General features: G+C 48.8%; 1 protein-coding gene across 2 annotated transcripts; it reads left to right on the forward strand.

Moving 5' to 3' along the window:
* Positions 1–68: 68 nt before the first annotated feature.
* On the forward strand, positions 69–16231 carry LOC132003391 (protein SCO1 homolog, mitochondrial). 2 transcript variants are annotated; one of them, XM_059378806.1, is made up of 6 exons: positions 69–320; positions 1538–1628; positions 4581–4778; positions 5535–5627; positions 10333–10448; positions 15327–16231. In XM_059378806.1, the coding sequence occupies exons 1-6, from the start codon at positions 69–71 to the stop codon at positions 15459–15461; spliced, it is 885 nt and encodes a 294-aa protein (XP_059234789.1). In that variant the 3' UTR covers positions 15462–16231. The 2 variants fall into 2 exon arrangements, with proteins under 2 accessions (XP_059234789.1, XP_059234790.1); XM_059378807.1 differs by having other exon boundaries at positions 230–320; positions 1535–1628.
* Positions 16232–24706: the final 8475 nt, after the last annotated feature.

The raw sequence follows: 24706 nt of genomic DNA on the forward strand, positions 1-24706 counted from the left end.
GGGGCGGGCCCAGGAGGCGCGGTTTCCCCGAGTGCTTGGCGGGGTTTTGGGTGGACCTCGGCCCCAGCATGCTGCTTCCGGGGGGCCGGCTTTGGCGGCTCCTGCCCTACGGGCTCGGGGTCTGGGGGTCGGCGGAGGGGGCCGCCGGAGTGTGGCTGAGGCAACTCGGCGCGCGGCGAGGGGAGGCGAGGCTGACCTCGCAGCTCGCTCGCTGCGGCTGGGGAAGCCGGTCCTGGAGCACCGGGGTCCCGCCCCCGCCGGGGTCGTCCGGCCCGGAGCCGAAGGGCGGCAGAGACGCCACGCGCCCCTCCAAGCCCGGGGTGAGTGTACACCCGCAGCCCTCCCTGGACTCGTCGCGCCTGCACGGTGCCTCGCGGCCTCCCCGCCCCGTTTGGTGGTGACCTCGGAAGTGGCCTCCGGCTCAGCCTTACCCGGGTCACAGACTCCCCTCCCGCCTTTCCCTTGCTTCGTCCCGAAGTCCAGCCAGAAGGGGAGAACGGGAGAAGCGACGTCTTCTCCCCCACGCGGCTGGATTTTCGGGCTTGGTTTTATATTTGCGCCGCCTCCTCCCAAAATAACCCCGAAATAGGGCTCGGCTTTTACGTTGACCAGGTTTGAGGACGCAGAGCGTGTTTGCTTCTGTCACTTGAACCCCCTTTAGAGGTTTGGCGTATGTGTTGAAATTGAGCAAAAATGAGGGGTCGTAGTTGCGTGCAGGGTATGCTTTTTTCCTTGGTTTCTCTTGGGTTCTAGTTCTGACCCCAGGAGAACGTGAGAGCCACTACCCACTAGTGTTGGGTAAGAGAAATGGGGTCTAGAAGCTGGGGGAGGTAGGTTAATGAATGAGGCCGAGGCACTCGACATCTTACCTTGGGACTTGAAAAAGAGCGCAAAGAAATAATTTGCAAGAAGCTCATTTCTGCTTTCACTTTGTTACTTCTGGAAGCCAGAGTTAGATCTACCTCCCGAATTTCGTTTGGTTGATTTATGTTCCCAGTGTCAGCACAATCACATCATTAACCGGTTTTGAAATCAGCATTTGGTGTCAGGGTGACCCTTAGTAACAGTCATGGGACTTGAGCTTTGGGTCATCTTTCACATGAAATGCGCTTAACGACTTTTTTTCTTTTTTTAAGATTTTGTTTATTTGTCAGAGGGAGAGAGCACAAGCAGGGGGAGCAGCAGGCAGAGGGAGAATCAGGCTCCCTGCTGAGCAGGTAGCCGATGTGGGGTCAATCCCAGGACCCCAGGATCATGACCTGAGCTGAAGGCAGACGCTTAAACCAACTGAGCCACTCAGGTGTCCTGCACTTAACCACTTTCCCTTTATAAGTGAATGGCCCTGTCATTGTCATCACAGCCCAGATAGAACCACCCACTGTCAGTACTTTCTCACCCCAGAGTCACAGGAACGTTCTGTGTATTTAAGGGGATCAAGACCCGTGTTTATGTACATTAAATGCCATGATAGTAAATTTAGTATGGTTAAATGTTTGCATCTTACTAGTATTTTTATCTGAAATCTCTGCCCCAGTAGCCTGTTTCCTGGAAGTCTTTGGCATTCACATTTGCAATCGGTGGAGCTTTATTGGCTGGAATGAAGTACTTCAAGAAAGAAAAGACACAGAGTAAGTAGATCTCCTCTGGGCAGCTCAAAATGAAATCCTTTTCTAACATCTTTTCTTTTGTTTTTAAACTGCTTGTCTTTAAATAATTTTAGATGAACAGAATAGTTACAAAGTTGGCATAGAGAGTTCCTGTCTATGTACCTTTCACCTGGTTTCCGCTGTGTTAACAAATTCTATAACCATGGCTCATTTATCAGAACTAAGAAATTAAAGTTGGTGCAATACTATTCACTTGAATTAGAATTCACCAGTTTTTTCATTGTCTATCATCTGGTCCAGGATCTAGTCCAAGGTACCAGTGTCTAACAATCTAAAAAGACTTAATGTGGACTGAATTGGAGGAGGGTGGTATGAAGCCCAGAGGGTAGAGAGATGACTAAGATGTAGTCCAGCCATTGAGGTACACAGGACAGGGGAGCAGACACGGAAGGAAAGTATTTCACTAGCTGAGGTTCTGCTAGGCCAGGGGCAAGGGCACTCTGAGGGCCAAAGAAGGGCCAACTTCTAACCACTTTGAGTATCAGCAGAGGGAGAGGCCGGACAGAGGCTGACCACAGATGATGGACAGAGATTGGGAGAACCTGGTCAGTGGGTACCAGGAATGGGTCTGGATTAGCACAGGAAATGCTTAGAAATTGTTTGCAAGAACTTTATATTTTAGTGAATGTTCCAGGTTTTTTTTAAAGATTTTATTTATTTGACAGAGATCACAAGTAGACAGAGAAGCAGGCAGAGAGAGAGGGAAGAAGCAGGCTCCCTGATGAGCAGAGAGCCCGATGCGGGACTCGATCCCAGAACCCCGGGATCATGACCTGAGCTGAAGGCAGAGGCTTTAACCTGTTGAGCCACCCAGGCGCCCCAGCGCCCCACCGCTGGACTACATCTTAGTCATCTCTCTACCCTCTGGGCTTCATACCACCCTCCTCCAATTCAGTCCACATTAAGTCTTTTTAGATTGTTAGACACTGGTACCTTGGACTAGATCCTGGACCAGATGATAGACAATGAAAAAACTGGTGAATTCCAATTCAAGTGAATAGTACTGCACCAACTTTAATTTCTTAGTTCTGATAAATGAGCCATGGTTATATAAATTTTAGGCTTTTAAGTTTTGGGTTAGAAGTTTCCAATAAACCTTTAAAATATCATTTAAATCTGTTTTGGTTCTTTTAGAGTTTCTTTTGATGCCATGATACAAAGAATGTGTTTAAATCTGCAAGGATTCATAGGCTTTACACCTTAGCAATATAAGATCCATATCGATATGTAGACGTGTTTCATTTATATCATATATGTATGTGATCATCATGGTCTAATGAGAAGTTATGTTCTTTTAGTTTCACAAAGAAATAGGTCTGAGAAGCTGGGGAAGTAGTGGCAGAGACAGTTCTAGGATATGCAAGCCTTTGGCTTTAGTTTGGAATTTCAGCTGCAGTAGTAGTTGTTTTATTTAAAAAAAAAAAAAAACTATCGAAAGTATTTCTAAATTATCTGAGAGTATTTGCCGACATGATGCCTCATCAAATACCTCATTGTGTATTTCTTACAAACGAGTACATTCTCCCGACATAGTCATAATGCCTCCATCCGATCAGAAAATTAACATCGACGTGTTAACTGCCGTTCAGCCTTCAGACCTCATTCAAGTGCCGCTCCCTGATGTTCTGTGTCGCAGAAGGGTCGGGTCAGAACCATTCCCGCTCCTGCAGGTCTCTGCAGTCCCCTTCCACCTGTCACAGTCTCTTCAGTCTTCATGTGACTTCCATGACCTTGAGAACTGTTATTTTGTACAATGTCCCCTAGTTTGGGTTTGTCTCATTTCCTCACAATTTAGATTGGGTCCTATCTTTTTGGCAGGAATGTCCCCAAAGTGATGCTGTGTTCCCACTGCTTCTAGTCCGGCGCCATGTGATTTCATTCTGTCCCATTACTGATACTGTTCAGGTTGACCGTGTGTCTGTCAGGCTTCTCTACCGAAAATCCAGTTAACATGGATTTTGTGGTGTGTGTTTACACATGTAAATACTGTAGTCCGCACCAAACTCTCTGTGTACATGTGCCCAGACGCCTGCTTTCCTCCGTATTCCGAGAATTGTAATCCGTATTCTCTTTATTTAGAAGCTCAGATTGTCCCATATTGATCCTTGGGAGTCTGAGCAATTTCCTGTTCCTTTTCACCTGCCTCCAATGTTCTCTGAATTATTCCTAAAATCTGGCTCATTTTGTTCGTCCTCCATTTCTCCACAAAACCCTGTTTCCTTTTGGTGAAGGATGATAGAAGTCAGGATGGGCTCATCGCTGCTGCGCTGTGTCTGCTCCAGGGTCCTCTCTGGAGACCGAGCTAGAAACTAGACGTATGTACTTACATGTCTGTTTCCTTCTCTATCTGTATGTGTCTCAGCCCTGAGGTTCACACCGGCACCCGCAGTCTCTGCTCCATGCTATGGGGCATGTTCTGATTGTCTCTGTCCATCTTTCTACCTCTTCTGCCGGGTGTTACTCTTACCTTTAATATGCTTATTTATGATTCATCCCTGCGTGTAACTCAGGTTCCATTGCTGCTGTCCCCACCCCACTCAGATGCCCTCCTCAGGACACTCAGGCTAACCCTGCAGATGCCAGGCCCACCCAGCCTGCCACACTTGGGCTCAGACAGTCCACTCTGGGCCATAGCAGCCCCCACCCCGCCCGGTCCTAACGACTGGACTGAATTGTTCCAGGAGAGGAAGCAGTATCTTTACCACTTGGTTTTCTTACCACCCTTACTACACAGCATAACATTTGATTTGATTTTGTTCATTGCTGGATCTTATTTTTTAAAGAGACTTTTTAAGCTGCTTGGGAACAGTCTGTGCTGCCACAGTCACAAGTATAGAACTGACTGTACCTCAGGCATTTCGGTGCCTGTGGCTAGACTGACTTTTGTAACCTGCGTGTCTGTATCTCTTCCAGAGCTGGAGAAGGAACGGCAGCGAAGCCTGGGAAAGCCTCTGCTTGGGGGCCCATTTTCCCTCACGACGCATACTGGAGAGCCCAAAACTGACAAAGACTACGTGGGTCAGTGGGTGTTGATTTATTTTGGTTTCACTCATTGCCCTGATGTCTGCCCAGAAGAACTAGAAAAAATGATACAAGTCGTGGATGAGATAGGTAAGCTGTTGCTGACTATAGAAAGTACGTTTGCGTTACCATGCTTTTCATGTTCTTACATTTCTGTCAGGTCGCATGTCGTGATTATTGGGGCTCCTTGTGAGAACATAAAATCTCCGCATCGCATTGTTCGCTGCTTTGATTCCTGTGGCCATATTGTCTACCAGAGAGAGCTTGTTCTGACGCTGAACATCAGATTGCTTAAAGATGCCGGGGAGGTCTGGTTTCCCATAGCTTTGCATTGTGTCCCTTCCCTGATTGTGGACGCCCGCCACTGACCCTGCTCTCGTCCCCATGACACACAGACCCGGAAATCACCAGTACAGTCTGTCATGTGATCAGTCAGCGGTAGTTCCTACCAGTGAGGGCGCAGTCTACGTCCTTCTTAAAATAATTGTTTCAGGGGATTTGGGCCTCGTTGATGGCTACTTTGCCCTTAAGATACAGTGTGGGGAGCAGACTGCGAACATCAGATTGGATCAGGACACGAGAGAGCCACACGATGTGATCTGGGGTAACGTGCACGCGCTGGTGCAGGCATTAGGTGGGATAAGGACCTAGTTCCGCTGCAGAGGCTGTGGACATCTCCCGTCCCGCAGGCTGTCCCATCGCCTGCCCCGGCCTCTCCACTGGAACATCCGGTGTCCATCTATTTCTTGAACGCCTTGCTGTAGCACTTCCTGCTCTCCATTGTTCATGCTGCTGTCCTCTTTTCCCCTAGAGTGTGAATACTGACCGACCAGAACTTTCTTTCAGATAATATTCCAACTCTGCCAAATTTAACTCCACTTTTCATCACCATTGACCCAGAAAGGGACACAAAAGAAGCCATCGCAAATTATGTGAAAGGTATGTTTTGTTAATAATATTTACATCTCGGGGTGTCTGGGTGGGTAAATGAGTTGAAAACATCCAACCCTTGAGTTCAGCTCAGGTCATGTTCTCAGGGTCGTGAGATTGAGCGTCAGGCTGTCTACTCAGCGGGGAATTTTCTGGAGAGTCTCCCTCTGCTCCCCCACCCTACGCATACACGTGCTTTCTCTCTCTCTCAAGTAAATAAAATAAAAATATGAAAAGAATAATAAGACTTTACATCTGTTTAAGCTCTTAAAGTTTCTGAAAGATCACCTCATTTAACCTCACGTGCCTCGTGGAATAGGGAGGGCAGGTGACAGATTCAGATGAGAAGATGCGGCTCTGCTGTAACTTGGGCTGATCAGCAGATAAACAGATTTCTCAATTCCTAATGCACGGCTCTTTTTATTTCGTCCCAGGAAAGGCTGAACTTGGCCTTCACATATCAACAAAGCTGACAATGTTGAGTAGAGAGTGAAGACACATGGCTTCTAGTTCCAGCTCCGCATCTCACTCTGTAAAATTAGGACAGACGTATGTCCTGGGGGGCATGCAGATTGGGAGATGAGAGACTATATACAGTTTGCGTTCCTAACACGTATTTTGTAAATCCAGAATGTTTATTATGACAGAGACGTGTAACTTTCCATGGAAAAGTTGAAACGTCTCCACATGCAGGCTAAAACCTATGAGGAGGCACTTTTACAGACTAAGTTATGACAGAATTAAGGATGAGTACCTAGGTTCTTCTGAGCTTGGGCAAATTGTGTAATTTCTTGGGATTCAAATTTCTTTAACTGAAAAATGACAATAAATCTGTCTTGTTATAGGAGTGACAACATGGGTGCTAAAAAATCAGGAATTGGAATTTTCTTTTATGTTATGTTACTTTATTTATTTGAGAAAGAGACAGTGAGAGCATGAGAGAGGAGAGGGTCAGAGGGAGAAGCAGACTCCCCGTGGAGCTGGGAGCCTGATGCGGGACTCCATCCCGAACTCCAGGATCATGACCTGAGCTGAAGGCAGTTGCTTAACCAACTGAGCCACCCAGGCGCCCAGGAATTGGAATTTTAATTACGGTGAAACTGGCTAAGCTACTGGTCAAAAGAACTAATGAATAGTTTTACATTTAATGTTACATATGACGCATTATCACACATACTGTCTAAAGCTTTGACGTTATTTTAGTGTGTTTCATGGAGGATCTGCTGTGTCTTCTGTCGTGTGACGTATTTATTGAGCTATAACAAACACATGCTAACACGTACATGTATGGAGTGTGCGGTCTGTTAGCTTTCATCGTGTGTCCGCGCTTCTGAGACCATCACTGCAGTGGAAAACTGGACGTTCCCGTCTGCCCCAGCGGTTTCCTTGCACCCTTGCTTCTCCCTCCCCTTTGCCCCCACTCCGGTCTCTGGCACCCACTTATCTGCTCTCTGTCAATGTAGGTTACTTTGCATTTTCTAGAAGTTGATGTGAAAGAATTGTACACTTTGTACTCTTTTTTTTTTCTTTTTTAATGGCTTCTTTCCCCATAAAGAGGCTTTTGAGACTCGTCCGTGTTTTCGCCTGTGTCCGTGTTCACCCTTCTGTTGCCGAGCCTTGTTCTGTTGGTGGACACGGGTTACTTCTAGTTCGGGGCTGCTGCAGAGCAGTCAAGTCCAAGTCTTTGTACGGAGACGGACTTTCCATTTCTCTGGAGTAAATGCATCCGAGTAGGTTGTGGGAGCATGTGCTGGGTGCACGTTCATCTTTTTTAGAAACTGATGAACAGTGTTCCAGAGTGGTTGTACATTTTCACACTCCCGTCAGCCATGTGTGAGAGCTCCGGCTCCTGCCCACTCACCCACACCTGATGTGGTCAGCCTTTAATTTTAGCCATTTCACTCGGACTTCAGTGGTTACTCATCGTGGATTTGATATGCTTTACCCTAATGACCCTTGGGAATGGGCGCCTGGGGTGCCAGGGTGGCACAGCTGCACAGTTGATTGGAGTATCTGACTCCTGGTTTCCACACAGGCCTGATCTTGGGGTCATGAGATTGAGCCCCTTGTCAGGCTCTACACTCAGCGGGGAATCTGCTTAGGATTCTCCCTCTGCCCCGTCCCTCCCCCCACTCGCTCATTCTCTCTCTCGAATAAATAAATGTTTAGAAAAAAATACTAAGCATCTTTTCATGTTCTTATTTATGATCCTATATGTCATCTTTGGGGAAGCGTCTTTTCACAGCTTTCACTCGTTTCTTTGGGGCTGTTCGTTTTACTTGAATTTATCACAGACATTTTCTCCCAGCCTGTGGCTTCTCATCTCAGTCTCTCAATGTGCCTTGAAGAGTGGTTTTCAATTTTGATGAAATCCAGTCTATTAGTATATTCTTTTTTTTTTTTTTTAAAGATTTTATTTATTTATTTGACAGAGAAAAATCACAAGTAGGCAGAGAGGCAGGCAGAGAGAGAGAGAGGAGGAAGTAGGCTCCCTGCTGAGCAGAGAGCCCGATGTGGGACTCGATCCCAGGACCCTGAGACCATGACCTGAGCCGAAGGCAGCGGCTTAACCACTGAGCCACCCAGGCGCCCAGTATATTCTTTTGTACATAATTCTTCTGGTTTCATTTGCAAGAAATTTTTGCCCAACCAGAGGTTAGGTTTATTTTTCCTTGAAGTTTGGAGTTTCTATTAGATATTTAAGGCAAATACATATTCATAGTGTGCAGGCTTAGCAGGAATGTGAACAAGAACAATAGTTACTTCCTAAATAAGTAAAAAGCAGGTCTGGCTCACGGGTGACAGACGATCTCTATTGTAAGTGTGTTATGGTGGCAGTGGTTTGTTACTGCAGGTTACCCGAATCCTAAATGTCCCCAGATGAGAGAGCTGAGTTCTTGCAAAGGAATTGCAAAACCCTTACAGTAATCTTCTTCACTGGCACATACGTACACCTGTTTAAGCTTTTAGAGTTTTTGAAAGCTCCATTCTTTCAAAATTCTTTACTAGGCTCAGTGGGTTAAAGCCTCTGCCTTCAGCTCAGGTCATGATCCCAGGTCCTGGGATCAAGCCTCGAATCGGGCTCTCTGCTCAGCAGGGAGTCTACTTCCTCCTCTCTCTCTGCCTGCCTCTCTGCCTACTTGTGATCTATCTGTCAAATAAATAAAATCTTTTAAAAAAAAATTCTTTCCTAGGTATGTAAATAGGGGGAAATGTAGAAAATTACTGCAATTTCAACAATTTTTCCTTAAAAATGTCTGGACGTGCAACTAATTTAGATGCCATTCACTTTTCTCTCTACTCAGAATGGGAAGGAAAACCTTCTTGCATTTTCAGTATCTGAGCAGTTTTTCAAATCAGAATGAATTAAGAAATGACTGTAGGCTTTTTTTCCTCCACTTCTGGAAGAAGGTCCTGCTGTTAGGTGTTGGACTGTCATCTCTGTAGTCTGTTGAACCCAGGTGTTTAAGTGACTTCCGCCAGCTCATTCCCTGAATCCCAAAAACCAAATAGCAGGTGTGTGCCGTGAGATTGTTTGCTGGACAACGAGATACAGCCGTTGGCGTGGGATGACTGAGTCGTGGAGCAAACCTTTTTTTCAGAATATGATGAAAACCTGTCCTGCCTGATTCTTGACAATATCTGTAAACGTCACATGTCTCAGAAGTATATCTAAGTATTTAAAAACAACCAAGTTCTTTAAAAATGTGATTTAAAGGGACGCCTGGGTGGCTCAGCTGGTTAAGCGGCTGCCTTCGGCTCAGGTCATGCATGATCCCAGCATCCTGGGATCGAGTGCCACATCAGGCTCCTTGCTCAGCAGGAAGCCTGCTTCTCCCTCTGCCTCTGCCTCTGCCTGCCACTCTGCCTGCTTGTGCTCACTCTCGCTCCTCTCTCTCTCTCTGACAAATAAATAAATAAAAATCTTAAAAAAAGTAATGTGATTTAAATAATTAAAATCCATTCCCTCCTGGTCTTTACAAGATCGTTTTGAAAGGATCTGACTTACATGTTACAAAAAACCAGCTTTGGGTTTCCTTGGTTTATCTCTACCTATTTCTTCTTTTCAGTTTCATTGATTTCTGCACTCATTCTTTTCTTCTGTTCGCTTCAGATCTAATTTGCTCTTCTATTTCTAGCTTCCTGTGGGGGATATTTAGGCCCTGGTTTTAGGTCTCTCATCTTCTCCAGCGTACCAGTTTGGTGCCACAAATGTCCCTCGTAGCCGTGCTCTGACTGTATCCCACAAATTTTGATAAGTTGTGTTTTCATTGATTTCTGCTCGCGGGTTTTCATTTTCACTTAGTTCATAATACTTTCCAATTTCTCTTTAGATCTCTTCTCTGATCTGTATTATTATTCAGAAGAGCATTTCATCTCCGTGTGGTTTGGGATTTTCCACTTGCTTTTCTGTTACTAACTTCTCGGTTAACTCCACTGGGGTCTGCAAGCACATGTCATACGGGTTCTGCTCTTTTAAATCTGCTGCGGTGCACTTGGTGGCCCAGAAGGTGGCCTGTCTTGGAGACATGACATCTTTATCAGAGAGGAGAATTTGCATCTGTTGTTTTCCTGTGGCTCGCGAGGGCAGGTGGTCAGGGACCCACAGAAGAAAGTGGCTTTAGAACTGAGACTGGTTTTTAAAGTCGAGGTGGGGAGGCGGATTTTGCTTGCTTCTCATCTTTCACTGTGCTTCTCACTTTTTCCCCCCCAGAATTTTCTCCCAAACTGGTTGGCCTGACTGGCAGCAAAGAAGAGATTGATCAAGTGGCCCGAGCGTACCGGGTATATTACAGCCCTGGCCCCAAGGACGAGGACGAGGACTACATAGTAAGTAAATGCTCGGGTCGGTCACGGCCGGCTCTCAGGCCCCACATGGTCGTACAGCTCAAGTGACTGGCTTCAGAAATGAAAAAGAGGCTGAGATCTGCACGAATTCCTCAGGAATTGGGGATATTTGAAAGGACAAAAGAAGTATCATCTTTTTAAGGCTGCTTGTTTAATGTAGAGTCACTGTTCATGTAACTTCATTGCCCATTACCTTTCTTAGTGGCCCATAAAATTATGGGAAAGTACACAGCAAGTGATATTTTAGATTCAGTAGAACCTACTGCTTGGATACCACTTTGGAAATAAAGAGAAGCCATCATTTGGGAACGGTGGTTCTTTGAGTTCAAAACATAGTGTAGGCCAGTCAGAATGACTAAAATTAACAAGTCAGGAAACGACAGATGCTGGCGAGGATGCAGAGAAAGGGGAACCCTCCTACACTGCTGGTGGGAATGCAAGCTGGTTCAGCCGCTCGGGAACACAGTATGCAGTTCCTCAAAAAGTTGAAAATAGAGCTACCCTACAACCCAGCAATCGCACTACTGGGTATTTACCCTAAAGATACAAATGAAGTGATCCGAAGGGCATGTGCACCCGAATGTTTATAGCAGCAATGTCCACAATAGCCAAACTATGGAAAGAACCTAGATGTCCATCCACAGATGAATGGATCAAGAAGATGTGGTATATATACACGATGGAATACTATGCAGCCATCAAAAGAAATGAAATCTTGCCATTTGCGACGACGTGGATGGAACTAGAGAGTATTATGCTGAGCGAAATAAGTCAAGCAGAGAAAGATAATTATCGTATGATCTCCCTGATACGAGGAAGTGGAGATGCAACATGGGGGGTTTGGTGGTAGGAAAAGAACAAATGAAACAAGATGGGATCAGGAGGGAGACAAACCACAAGAGACTCTTAATCTCACAAAACAAACTGAAGGTTGTCGGCCTCAGGGGGGTGGTAGGGAGAGGGTGGCTGGGTGATAGACATTGAGGAGGGTATGTGCTATGGTGAGTGCTGTGAAATATGTAAATCTGGTGATTCACAGACCTGTACCCCTGGGGCTAATAATACATTATATGTTAAGGGGGAAAAAAAAACATGGTGTAGATTCTCCCTGTGTCCCCAGGGAAGAAGTGTAAGCAGCAGTGTGAGGGCCCGGGGAACTGCATTTAGAGTTCTGAAAAGCAAGAGAAAAGATTGAAAGCTGTGAAAAGGTAGACTTCCTGTAATGTGTGCTTTTCTAGGATTGGTATGCCTTGCACTGTTCTGTGTTTATATTTGCCTTCTGCCGAGGAAGGACAGACAGAGCCAGTGTTCAGTAGCGCCGCCCCACGAGCCTGGGGAGGATGGTGCCTTCCTTGTGCACAGCCCCGCCCACCCAGGTTTCTTCTCAAACTGAACATTTCTTCCTGCCCGTGAATAGTTGACCTTGTAGGAGTGGTTCTATTTTTCCCCTCGTGCTCTGGCTTCTCTGTCACGTTGGTTGGGCAAAGCAACTAGTCATGAGTCTGTCTACAAACCGTGGTTTGGGTGAGCCCACTCTCAAATGGATGCCCAGCTGTCCCAAGCTGCTCCCCGTGTGTCCTGTAAAACACCTGGGGACGTCGGGCTGTGTGGTCTGCGTTGACTGGTTGGTCTTGGCTCAGCAGGAACACGTCATTTTCATGGTGTCTGCCTGTAACCAGCAGCGACACCTAGTGCCCTGTGGGTTGTAAACGTGCCTTTGGGCACTGAGGCTTGTACTCAGTCAGAAGGTGGTGCCGCACAGAAATCAGAATGGCAGTGGCCACTTTTTGCATTTTAAAGATTAGAATGCAGATATTTAAGTCTTTTTTTTTTTTTTTTAACATTTTTATTTACTTAGAGAGAGAGGCTGGATCCCAGGACCCGGGAGATGTGACTAAAGCTGAAGGCAGACACCTAACAGACTGAGTCCCCTGGGCACCCCTGTAGACACTTGAGTCTTACAGTGGCTGAAGCCCCTGGAATACATGCTGGACCCTGTCTGAGACCTGCTAGTCCACTGCTCTAAGAATTTAACCTTTTGCTCAGACACAGTGAGTTAGATGCCTGAAGCTAATGGAAACCTGCGTGTTACTAAGTGCGCTGGAATTAACAGGTACAGCAGCAAGAACCAGTGAGGTCGTTGTACACATTCGCTAAGCCAACCAGTAGGGGGAGGCGCTCTCCAGCTTGTTGGGTTTCTCACTGCTAAGCCTTCTGTGCCTTGAGGTCATAGATCTTCCTCCACAAAACAGTATGGGAAGCTTCCGTCAAGACCTAATGACGGGCCTGCGGGGAGTGAGGGAGTGTCTTAAGAGCTGGGGTGTAACCGAGTAAGGTTTTCTCAATCTCAGGAGCTGCAGAAGGGAAGCTTTCTGGCCCGTGGAGTCTTTGGACAGATAGGACGTGTCAGGTGGGCACGCCAGACACTGAGGATGCCGTCGGAGGCTGAGCGCGTATGTCGCCGTGTTATATATTGATGGTCCCTCCGTCTGCGTTACGTACCAAGTGTTTCTGAAAAACACTGCTACTTGGGGTACCTGGCTGGCTCAGTCCGTTAGGCATCCAACTCTTGATTTTGGCTCAGGTCATCATCTCAAGGTCGTGAGATGGAGCCTCTGCCCCTCGCCTCCCCCTTACTCTCTCTGTTAAAAAAGAGAGAGAGAGAAAGAAAAAAAACTACAACTGGCTTTTGAACCCCAGAAAAGATGCTCTGTTCCACTCAAAAGAGTGGGAACTATACGATGTAATGCCACTTTCTACCTGTTAGATCAGCAGAGGTCAGAGATTTGAAGTATTGTCAAAATCTAGTGTGGGTAAAGGGAATACACAGTCGGAGTGCATTTGGAAGAATAGGCAGGACCCTGGGTGGATGGTAGGAATTTAAGCGATACACCCTGTTCGGGCGGCAGTCCGTCACATTGGAGGCGGAATACTTTTTACTTTAGAGATTCCACTCTGGGGGATTTGTCTACACCTGTACCCTACAGCACTGTTCTTGAAGACTGAAAACCGGAAGCCACCGCATACACACTCCGGGAACAGTGTGCGGTTCCATGTAGAATGGGGAAGCAGCTGCCCGGTGCTGGTACTTCTGCACGGATGGTGCTGGTGGTGAAAGAAGTAGACAGGCGCGGGCAGTTTCTCTGGAAGCATCCAGAAGGAACTGGTGGCAGTGGTTCCCTCTGGGCACAACGGAGGGCCGCTAGGTGTCTGGAACGAGTGGCAGATCTCCAGTGCGTGAGTTCACTGTTGTGCTCATTTTTATGTGTGCACGTTACCTTTTCAAAACATAGGGAACGTATACGTGTGTCCAGAAAACTCACCTGTTAGAAAATTTGCATTGCTGGTCCTCAGTAGGACGCCAGCATGAGCTGATTGGTAGGAAGGGGGACTGTGAAAGTGGACAGACCCGGGTCCTAAGCTTAGCTCTGGCGCTAACGACTTGGCTTACTCTTGAGCCCTTTGGGTCGTCTGTAGAAAAGCAGGGTACCAGACTCCCAGGACAAAGGGCGCGTGAGAATGAGTATGTCCTTCAGCACAGCTTCCTTCTCTCCTAGGAGCTACTTACTCCCACCTTAAAGTCCTCTGTGTTAGAAACACACAGTGATATGCTGTGCCCACGGGTCACTGGACATCAAGACGTAACAGCCACCGACAAGTTTCGCAGATGCAGATAGAACAATATTTCCGTTGTATATTAGAAAGTAACACATTAAGAACTCTCGTCAAAGAAATCCACTGGAGTTTAGTCTTCTAAGGAAAGAGGGAGCATAGAGTGGGGAAAAAGAAGTAGTCAGGAGAAGGATGTAGGCCACAGAGTCACGCTTGCACAGCAGAGCCTCCGCTGGCCCTCTGGCCGACGTGCAGTGCAGAGAGGCGCAGCTCCCCGTCCTGCTCCCCGTCCTGCTCCTGCAGCGGGTTATTCCAAGATGCGTGGAATCACCAGCTATTGGAGCCCTTGGCCTACATTCCTTCCTTATGTGCTCGGGCAGGTGACTCTTTCCATTCACTCTGTCTTTACGAACATGTGTGTATAAAGAAGTAATAAGCTCGCAGACCTGTGTTGCCACAGAGGGTGGCCCCAGTGTGCTATGTGTGATCACATTTCTGTCTTCCTTTTCGTCTTGCCAAATAGCAAGTCAAGCCTGCAGTGAATTCCAAGGACGCCAGGGGCCACGTCTTCTGCTCATTTAAACTTGGATTTGGTGGAAGCCTATAAATAAAAACATTGAGGACTAATCTAAGCCTAACTTAGAGCTGGGAATGTTTTCAGAGCTTTGCCTGAAAAAGATAATAAATTGAAGATGACCCCTTGGAGACATAGCATTTATGGCTGAGAAGTTTCCAGGTCATCTGCTTCTGATGGGATCATTCTGCATGGTATAGACAAATTTCCTAGGGGAGGAAACCCTTGTTTTCACATTTCTATTTGCATCGCTAATATCAGGACTAAGTATTGTGCTGGAATTTATAAATTATAAACTCAGAGTAGGGGTGAGTTTTCTGGATTTTCTCCTAAAATGTGGTAGGCAACATTGAGGCGCAGTGCACTAACCAGTGCTTCCGAAAGCCCCAGCCGGTTCGTGGAAGGAGATTCTCAGAGATTGTGTGGGTACGCATGGTACAGATAGAACCAGAATTCCAAACCCTCCCTGCTGTTCACGGCAGTAGTCCGTGCGGAGTTCTGGAACCCAGAAGATTTTAGTTATTTGTCCCCGCGAGTTTATTACAGCAGGCTTCGAGCCATTCTACAGATGACAGGCTATTGAAGCATGAGCGTGGACTTCTCTACTGCAGCACTCAGTAAAATAAGTGTATTTCGGTAATGTTTGTGTCCGCTCTCTCCCCCCTTCTCTGCAGGTGGATCATACAATAATCATGTACTTGATTGGACCAGATGGTCAGTTCCTAGATTATTTCGGCCAGAACAAGAAGAATGCGGAAATTGCCGGTGCCATCGCTGCGCACATGAGGGAACACAGGAAGAGGAGGTAGCCCGGGCCGCGGCCGGCGGTGTGTTCTCTTGAGAAAGAGAAGAAGAGCTTTGTCTCCCTTAGGAGCCACATGTGTATGTACACGCGCTCATATTTGCAACCCACAGAACGTCCTTCGCACCGCAAGAACACCTGTCTTTGGAACAGGGCATGTCACTTTGGGTTCAGCCAGGAGAGTTCTTGGAACCGTGAAGATTCCTGCCAGGCAGGCACTTGAGCGCAGGGGACCAGGTCAGCGTGAAGCTGGAGGAGTGGACCCCGGGAAGTGGGGGAGGCTGGGCAGGTACGTTTCCCCACGGTAGCAGGGCCCTCGGATAGCGTCGCTGCCTCTCCGGTGCCCTGGACCCTTGTCCGGGGTGTAGGGCTGAATTCCAAAAAGGGTGACATTTCCTTAGTGCCCTTGCTGTTCCTCTTTGAGTTCTTGGTGGCGGGTAACAGATCGGGCCCTCGGACATTCGTCGTGAATCTTCAGACATGAAAGCATGCATGTGTACAGTCCTGTGTGCTGGCAGCTCTCACGGTCACGTCCACATTGTGTTCCCTTGTCAGCTGCTGAGTTTACTGATGAAGAGGAAATCTGTTGTTTGGGGGAAGACCGCTAGATCAGTTTCTCTAGGGATCTTTTATGTGATTTTAATTGAAAGGTGCTGGGTTTTCCATGACCTACCAGATGGACAGAAGAGGATCTCGATCATGACTGTGACTCAGGGCGCTTGTCTGCCGAGACCGGGTTGCAGTGGGTGTGAAATAAAGGTGTGTGCGGTTTTGCAAGCCTGACCTTTATCTTGGGTGCGCACAGCCCTTGGACTCGGGGAGCCTCCTGGGTGCTTGCTACAGCCCAGGTTCCTGGCCAGGGCTGGATCTGCAGGCTCCAGAGTGGGATGCAGACCCCTGCACTCAGAAATCACCTGTAGGAGCCTTAGGTGCCATCGGCCTGGGGCCCAAGCCTGGAGAGACTTGTGTGGGGAAGCAGGGGTTTGATCTGGGCGGGTGAAAACCTGACCAGCTTTTGGTGGGACCATCAGAGTGCGGTGCATACAGCCGTCCAGGAAAGTGACTGCCCAGTCATGGGATGAATCTTCTGTTTGTGAAGTCAGCTTCCCTGGGTATCTGGGCCTGACCGTCTCTCTCTTCCACCTGGAGCTGCTCCCCAGGGCAGCTCTGGAAGGTTCTGTAAATCCTAACACAGCAGGTATCATTTCTAGTCAGACAACAGTTTTCTTAAACGGCGCTTGGGTTTCACATGCACGCGATACAGGCCGGTCTGTCTGTGGAAAAGAAAAGCCGTGAGCCCTGTGGCAGCTCTAGGGCTGCACTGTGTCCCCACCCACCAAAGGATCCATCTGGTGAGGCACAGCACCCCAGTACCTCAGAGTGTGAGGGTGCCGGGACAGAGGGTCTTTACAGGGGTGACTGAGTGAAAATGAGGCCGGGAGGGTGGGCCCTCGCCTGGTCGGACAGGTGTCCCTGGAGAAGAAGAGACACCAGCTCCACGAGAAGCCACCTCTGCTTCCGCTGACACCTCGCTCTCCGGCTCAGAGGCCCCAGCGCCGTGGGGAGACGGGGGTCTGTTGAAGCCCCCCGCATGCGGGGCTTTGCACCCACGGCTGTTTTCCCCCCTCGGTGCAAGCTCCCTGAGAAACAGCCACAAGATGGAGTTTATGGAAACTCCAGGTGGGGGGCCTTTGCTGGGAACCTTGTCAAGAAGGCGAGGGACTTCACCGAAGGACTGGTCTTGGGTGACAAAAAAGATAATAAATAGGGACACATGGGGGGCTCCGCCGTACAGGGCTCTGACTCTTGATCTCAGGATTAGGAGCTCAAGCCCTACACTGGGCTCCGCCCTGGGTGTGGAGCTCACTTAAAAAAGAAAAAAAAAAAGATACTAAATATCTAAAATACCGGACCTCAGAAAAGAAGGTCTGTTTTAAGCCCCAGAGCATCTGTGTGGATCGCTTTGCCACAGGCTGGCTCCCGGATAAAACGGTCCTCGTTCTCAGCTGTCACAGGTTGGAGCTGCTGTCATGATCCCAAAAGGGAACGGCAGCTTTTGAAGAAGCATATTTGCTCCTCATTCCAGTGTCAAGTTTAAGGGCTTATCATCCGGATGTTCGCAGCAGGGAAAGGAGCCTCAGGGATGACGTCCAAATCTCTTTTTACTCATGAGGGGACAGTCGCAGCCATTCTGAAGCTAGATTAGAACTCGGGTCCCGGTGTCCAGTCAAGTCCCAGTCTGTTCCCCTGCCATGGGGGAGCTTACAGTGGCCCCAGGAATCCAACCACACCTGGGGGTGCTGGGAGGCTGGGAAGCATTTAATGGACCCGGCTGTCCACGAGGCTCCGAGGTCCGGGGCTCAGGTGCGCCGAACCACCCATCTGGTCCACGGGAAAACACCCACGAGTTGGGAGGCTGACATGGACCCAGTAACGCGATTCGAAGTCGCAAATGCACCTACACTGAAATAGTTAAAAATAGTTCTTATTGTGTTTAAATGAGTAAAAACTGACACGTCTCACATCATCCATGACCCCTCAAATAACCTGTTTTTTTCACATAGTCCAGTTTAAATCCCTGTGTGCGAGAGCTGCCGTTGCAAGAGCGGTCACCCGCGGAAACCTGTTCCTTAGCGCCGCTAGAACTTAGGAGGTCATCGTTGGTTCTTCCACAGCTTCACTACATCCTCAGTAAAGAAAATTTGGAATATAAAGTAAAAGGGAACTAACAGTGTTGGGCTCCATTTCCCTTGAATCATCAACATTTTAGAATCTCTTCTTAGATCAAAAGTTCACAAGTGGATCCCTTTATAAAGTGAGGCAGGACGTGGCAGGCTCAAGCCCCTCTTGCCCACCACTTCCTGTCCCCCCGTGTTCCCGGCGCCTGCGGCTTACCGTTGGACGGGTGTCTTCCAAGAGCCCCGGGGCCCCAGTCGGGCTCAAGTTGAGAGCCTGAAGCTAAATGTGTTATTACCATGACTGGCACAGATGTTCCCGGTTTTTATATAACTGGTAATGGTTATATTTTTGTTCTGTTATTGCATATTTGTTGTATTACTGAGTTTGATAAATACTGAAATTAGCCCAGAATGCCTGCCAAGGTTAGGGGGTGGATTAGCTAGAGGAAAAATAGTTTTCAGGGTGATCTTCACTTGTCCTCTTAGTGCTCCCCTGACCCCCCCACACGCACACACACGTGCACACACACGTGCACACACACAGGTGGGCACTGTGCTCAGCCTGCACGCTCCGTCAGGGCACTGTTGCTCAGGAACACGTTGCATTGAAACCAAACCTGACAGTACAGGGGGGTGTCCGGGGGGCTCAGTCGGCGAAGCGTCTGCCTTCAGCTCAAGTCATGATCTCAGGGTCCTGGGATCGAGCCCCGCGTCGGGGGGGTCCCTGCTCAGTGGGAGGCCTGCTTCCCCCTCTGCCTGCTGTTCCCCTTGCTTGTGTGCACGCTTTCTCTCTCTGTCACACAAATAAATAAAATCCTCGAAACCGTGCAGTACACCAGCACATGCCTGGCCGGTGAGGGCTGCGGTAATTTTGGTCCCGGTGCCAGTGCCAATTTGGGGACTTGCTTGACAGATGGTGTCGATAAGTGGGTTTGGTTATAAGTGCTTCCTGCCCTCCCTTGGTCACCGCTCCGCTTCAGCCTGCCTGGGGTGGGGGTGCTGGTTTCTGCCCCCTACGCCCACGCCAGCCCACACCTGAGCCTGGAACTGTGGTCACATCACTTTCGTGATCCGTTCACACCTGCTTGCTTCAATGGCATTTGAATTTAGAGACAGTTTCTTGAAACAATGGTGAGGTTCGAACCAGAAACTTGGGGCATTTGGTCTTGATACAGGAACACCAGGGCTCAATCATATAAGAGGAGGCAGCCTGATGGGGTTCTTGCTCTAAGGCCGGTAGGCACGGAGGCCCACGAAGTCCCCTTATCTTTAGTGAGGCAGACTGACTATAAACAAATATGATCAATGATGTCAGGTAGTAGTAAGTGTTGTGAACTCAGAAACTAAAGGTTTGGGGATTGATGCGGAGGATGGGCCTTAACTAGTCCTGGGAGGATCCTTGGGGGGGGAGCGGTGGCCATCTGAAACCCGGCAGTGAGCCACATGAGTATCTTGGGGGTGGGGAGGGCTCCCAGGACCAGAGCCCTGACCCCAGAATGTGCTTGGGAAGCAAGAGAGGCAAGAGCCCGGAGCCACAGCAGCTCATTGAGTCAGGGAGGACAAGAGGTAGAGGCTGGAGGAGGAGCTGGGGTCACACCTGGGGCACAGCCAGGACTCTGGCTCTACTGAGAGTCTGGGGGCCCCGGGGAGCTCTGGAAGGGTCGAGCACAAGAGCCTGGCCTGACCCACCCACACAGGGCCCCGCTGTGATTGCTACTTTGGTTCATGGAGGAGTCAGGGTGCTAATGTCTCCCCTCACAGGGGTCTTAAAAGTCACACACCCTGAGTACTATTTCGGGAGAAATCGCTCATTTAATCAAAAAAAACGAGTTTTCTTTTCTCTTTTTAGTGTGGAAATGCTAAAACATGATCACAGCATAGACTAGTTCAGTGAACTTGACCGCCAGGCTTCAACAATGATCCGCATGGCCGAGCTTTCTTCACCCACCCCAATCCCACGTGCGTACGCCTCTGAAAGGTACCAGCGCTGTCTTCTCAAAACAGTCACCGTCCCGTCGTCACCTCCGAAACGAGCTTGTGCATCTTGTTTCTTGCTTTTTCAGCCAGTACCGGCCGGTGAAAGCTCAAGTCCACGCTGGATCCTCTGTCGCAAGAAGCCACGACACTGTTCGTCCTGGAGCATGTTCTGTCCCTGCGGCACATGGGACTCCGTGTCCATGCCTGCGCTCCGCATCAGGAGGACACGGGGGTTTTGACGCCACGGCCCCTGCGAGCCTCCCCGCCGTTCCCACCTAGCAGCGACAGTATTTGGGTTGGACCGGATTAGAAGGCCCCCCCCCCGTCTTAGTTGTTTTATTTGTACTACAGGAATAACTGGGCACGAGGGGAGGCGCTGTGAAAGCAGGGCAGACTGGCAGATGATGGATGACGGACAGTCATCGCCGGGAGCTGGGCGGTTATGGATGGCAAAGCTCGAGGGGACAGCTTGGTCCTGGTGATGACATTCGCATCTAAAGTGTATTGGGCTATAAACTGAAGGTGTAAGTGGTTGATTGGAGGGAGGGAAAGCGAGTTTCCATGAAGGCAGCCTCCAGAGAAGACCGTGATGTGGAGAAGCAGCTCGTGGTCCCAGGGGTGGTGGCCCAAGCTGACGGCCAGTGCCTGGCGGCCGGGTGGGCGGTGGGCTGCACAGAGACCGCATGGAAGGCGAAGCCCCCCAGAGCTTCAGCAAACCCAGAGGAGCGATGTCAGCAGAGCCGGGCCCCCGTGCCGCACACGCTCACACAATGTCCCTCCTCTCCTTGCCACCAAAGGTACCAGAAGGAGCCTGGTGACTGCCACCCACCCCGGCCCCAGCTGGCAGAGAGGCAGAGAATCCCGCTCAGACCCTTCTGGAGGCTCTCTGGGCCCAGGATGCAGGGCAGAACAAGCAAAAGGAGGGAACAGGCGTGCTCCTCGCTGGCTGTCCCCAGGAGCGGCACCTGGCCCGTGTCAGTCAAGCCCGGAGGCCGCTCTGATGATGCCAGTGCCGGTCAAATCCCTTTTTAGGGACTAACCCGGCGACACTGCCCTTATACTTGAGCCATCTGAAGTATTCTTGGGCAGGTCTGCAGTTGGCACCCGTTATCCATTTTCCACTGAATATGGCGCCAGGGCGGGGGGCCAGGCTGAGCTCTGTGCTCCAGGAGAGCCTTGCTGTCTCCAGGAGTCGCACCAAGAGACTTGGGCTCTGATCCGCTGGGCGGCAAGGTCTCAGGCTGTTCTGCCCCCACGCCGTTGTGGAGGGGAGGAAGGGCCCAACTGGAGCCCCTCTGCCAGTCTGTAGCAAGACCAATACCAGAACCTCCTCTCCAGTCCTCTCCCCACGCGCGGCCCCGGCGGCCAACAGCATCGCATCACCTGGGCTTTCTAGAAACGCGGGGTCTCGGGCACCACCCCAGCCTTCCCGAATCAGAAGCTGCATTTTTACCAGCTCCCTAAGTGACTCCTACACACATTAAGGTATGAAAACCACCGCTCTGTGGCACATTGACTTTTCCCCAACAGGAAAGAGAGAAAGTAAAAAAATAACAAAGTAATTCATCCCACTCCCCCCCCCCCCCCCCCCGCCGCTGCCAGGAAGCTCTTTCTTTAATTAATTTTCCTTCCGTGGAACACATAACTTGAAAGTTGTCTCTCAAGCAAACAGATTCCATTTCCTGGTAATGGTTTGATGGCTCCATTTTTCAAAATTTAATCAAAGACATCGATCACTCCGTCAAAACTTCTGCAGCGCAGGATGCCAAGGGTTTCTCGGGGGAGAGAATCACAGCAAAAAGCAGAGAGATGGGCTCTTTGGTTAACCTGAGGCCGTATGAGGGTTAAATGCGTTATTTCCATTTGGGCCTTCGGGAGCTGGATTGAAAAATACTGAGGGCCATTGGCCCTGCAGTCTGTCCCGGGGCTGATGAGAATAGCTACTGTGATTAAGTGGGACTGGGAGCTGGGCTGGGAGAGGCTGCACGTGCCCGTGGCCAGCTCAGGCTCTGTAGGACTCTTAGTTATAGAAGACCACCAGCCGCGGAGCCTGCGGCTTTCAGTCTCAACAGGGTCCGGCGTTTGGTGTGTAACTTGGGTGTACACGTGACCTGCGTCTCACCCACGTATCTCAATAAGCCTTACTTTTAAAAAGTTGCAGTGGCATTTTTGGGGAGCTCAACAGAAAGATTCAGAAATCAGTCTGGAAAAATGCAAGTAGGGAGTGAAAATAAGAGCCAGGAAAAAGGACTTGCCTTCCTACTGGTCAAATTATATCACTGAGCTGTCATTTTTTAAGAAGTGGAGTTAGTGCGTGTACAGCCCTCACCAGATCAAATCACAGAGAGAAGTATGGAAACAGACATGTTTTGTACAACTCTCTAACGAGGGTGGTACACTGGATTGGTGAAGGTCCCTTCCAATCAGTACTGGGACTCAGTGAACTTCATGAAGGGAGAAAAGGAAGCCGGCTGCTTTGTATCCTCCACTCACATGGGCATAGGCAGATTAAGGATTTAGGTGTAAAAAATAATACAGGCACTAGCAGGAAATACGTGTGAATAGTTACCCTACGGGGGGGGGGGGTCCCCCCAGGTGTCATGGCCCGCGTCCTGCCCACACGTGCCTAATGGCAGCAGTGGCCCAGGTCCTGTACCACACGGTCACACCCGTGCGGCCCAGAGTCAGTGGCCAGTTCATGGGCCAGACCACTCAGCTCCTGCCCTCAGGAGCAAGAGCAGGGGAAGGCTGAGCTGGTTGGCCTTGGGAGCTGCCACACGGCTGTGGTGAAGCCGGCCTCCAGCCAGGCCAGAGGTGGGGAGCCCTGAGCCACTGAGCCACGCACACACGGAAGTAACGCGTGCACAGCAGTGAGCAAAGGGAGCCTCCCGGCAGGCAGGGGGAGACAAGCAGGAATCCCAAAAGAAAGATTTCCTTGAGTGGCATTCTCCAACCTTTTCAAGTAACATTTTTTAAAGATAAAAAAGGGTGACAGGCATCCTCCCAATATATACACTTATTATATATAAATTATATACACATACTACTGTACAAGTACACCTGGCAAGTGGTTGCCAGATGTAGTACATTAAAAAGAAAAAAAAAAAATGAAAGGCTGAAATAGCAAATAAGTGATACTTTAGACTGGGTGCTATATACATCAGTATTTATTAGTCTATAAACTGCATGTGTGCACGTCTGTATATCTTATGTATGTTTGCTCTATTTTCCTATAAAAATTTAAAATGTATATCTATGTCTCTAAGTAGAGGGACTACTATCTTCCCAGTGCCGCCGCGGCCCGTGTTCCTGACCTGGAGACCAACGCTTTAGAATGCCTGGGGCTTCCTGTCTTAGGTCAAAGCTCCACCTGTCCTTACAATGCTCACCCTCCACATCCCACTTCCTTTCTCCGGAGGTTCTGAATGCGCCCATTTTTTGCAGGCATAAAGATGCCGACTAAGATAGTAGAAAAAGCTTTTGTAAACTAAGGGCAGCAAGCACAGAGTACTTCACTATTAGACCTCATCAGAAACATCTGAAACAGAGTTACCTTTGCTGATGTATAAAGAATGTTTCCAGATCCCTAAGGAAATAGAAGGGAACACCCCAAGGGAAAGCTGATCAAGGGATGTAAACGGGCAGCTCAGGAAAGGGGAATATCAAAGAGTGACTCACCATACCAAAATGAAAACAAAAACAAAAACCATTATTAGTGATCAAACGATGCAAATTTAAGGAGTAGAATTTCTGTCTCTCGGGATGACAAAACGCTAAGAAGAACGTTACTCGCTGAGTGTGAGGGTATGGAGAAAGGGACCCTGCCACGGAGCTGGTGGAATAGAAAGTGTGACACGTCCTCTGAACTTGTCACTGTAGTACAGCAAGCCTGCTAGTCCGTGTATATGCATTTATCCACAGAAAGAATCGTAGATGACGCACAAAGATTTGGTCACTGCAACGTTTTTGTAATGGTAGATGATGGAAGGTGTAAGTAACAGAAAGCAGCCTAGGTGACCAACTCGGGGATCTGGAAGGTGCCCAGCTCCAGGGGATAAATAAACCATGGTCCATTCTGAAGGGAAGCACCGCGGACCACTGAGAGGGAGCAGCTGGTTCATATTTAATGATCAGGAAAGACATCCAATATGTACTATAAGTGAATAAGTAAGTTGCAAAAGCTTGATCTCATTTTTTTTTTAAAGATTTTATTCAGAGATCACAAGTAGGCTGAGAGGCAGGCAGACAGAGAGGAGGAAGCAGGCTCCCTGCTGAGCAGAGAGTCCGATGCGGGGCTCGATCCCAGGACCCTGAGACCATGACCTGAACCGAAGGCAGAGGCTTAACCCACTGAGCCACCCAGGAGCCCCTTGATCTCATTTTTTTGTATAAACCCCAAAATACATACTAAAGTGATATTAACAATGATGGCCTTACGGATTATTCCCATTTTCTTAATTTTGACCATCTATTTCCACCCCCCCCCCACAAATGTATTTTAATTTTGTCATAAGAAAGTAATCTTTAGGAAAAATATCCTAGTGTCGGGAAGACAAACAGCTTATCCCGTGTCAATTTTGATCAGTTATTGCCTCCA

Source organism: Mustela nigripes, chromosome 16 (genome assembly GCF_022355385.1).
Source record: "Mustela nigripes isolate SB6536 chromosome 16, MUSNIG.SB6536, whole genome shotgun sequence".
Taxonomy (NCBI): Eukaryota; Metazoa; Chordata; class Mammalia; order Carnivora; family Mustelidae; genus Mustela; species Mustela nigripes.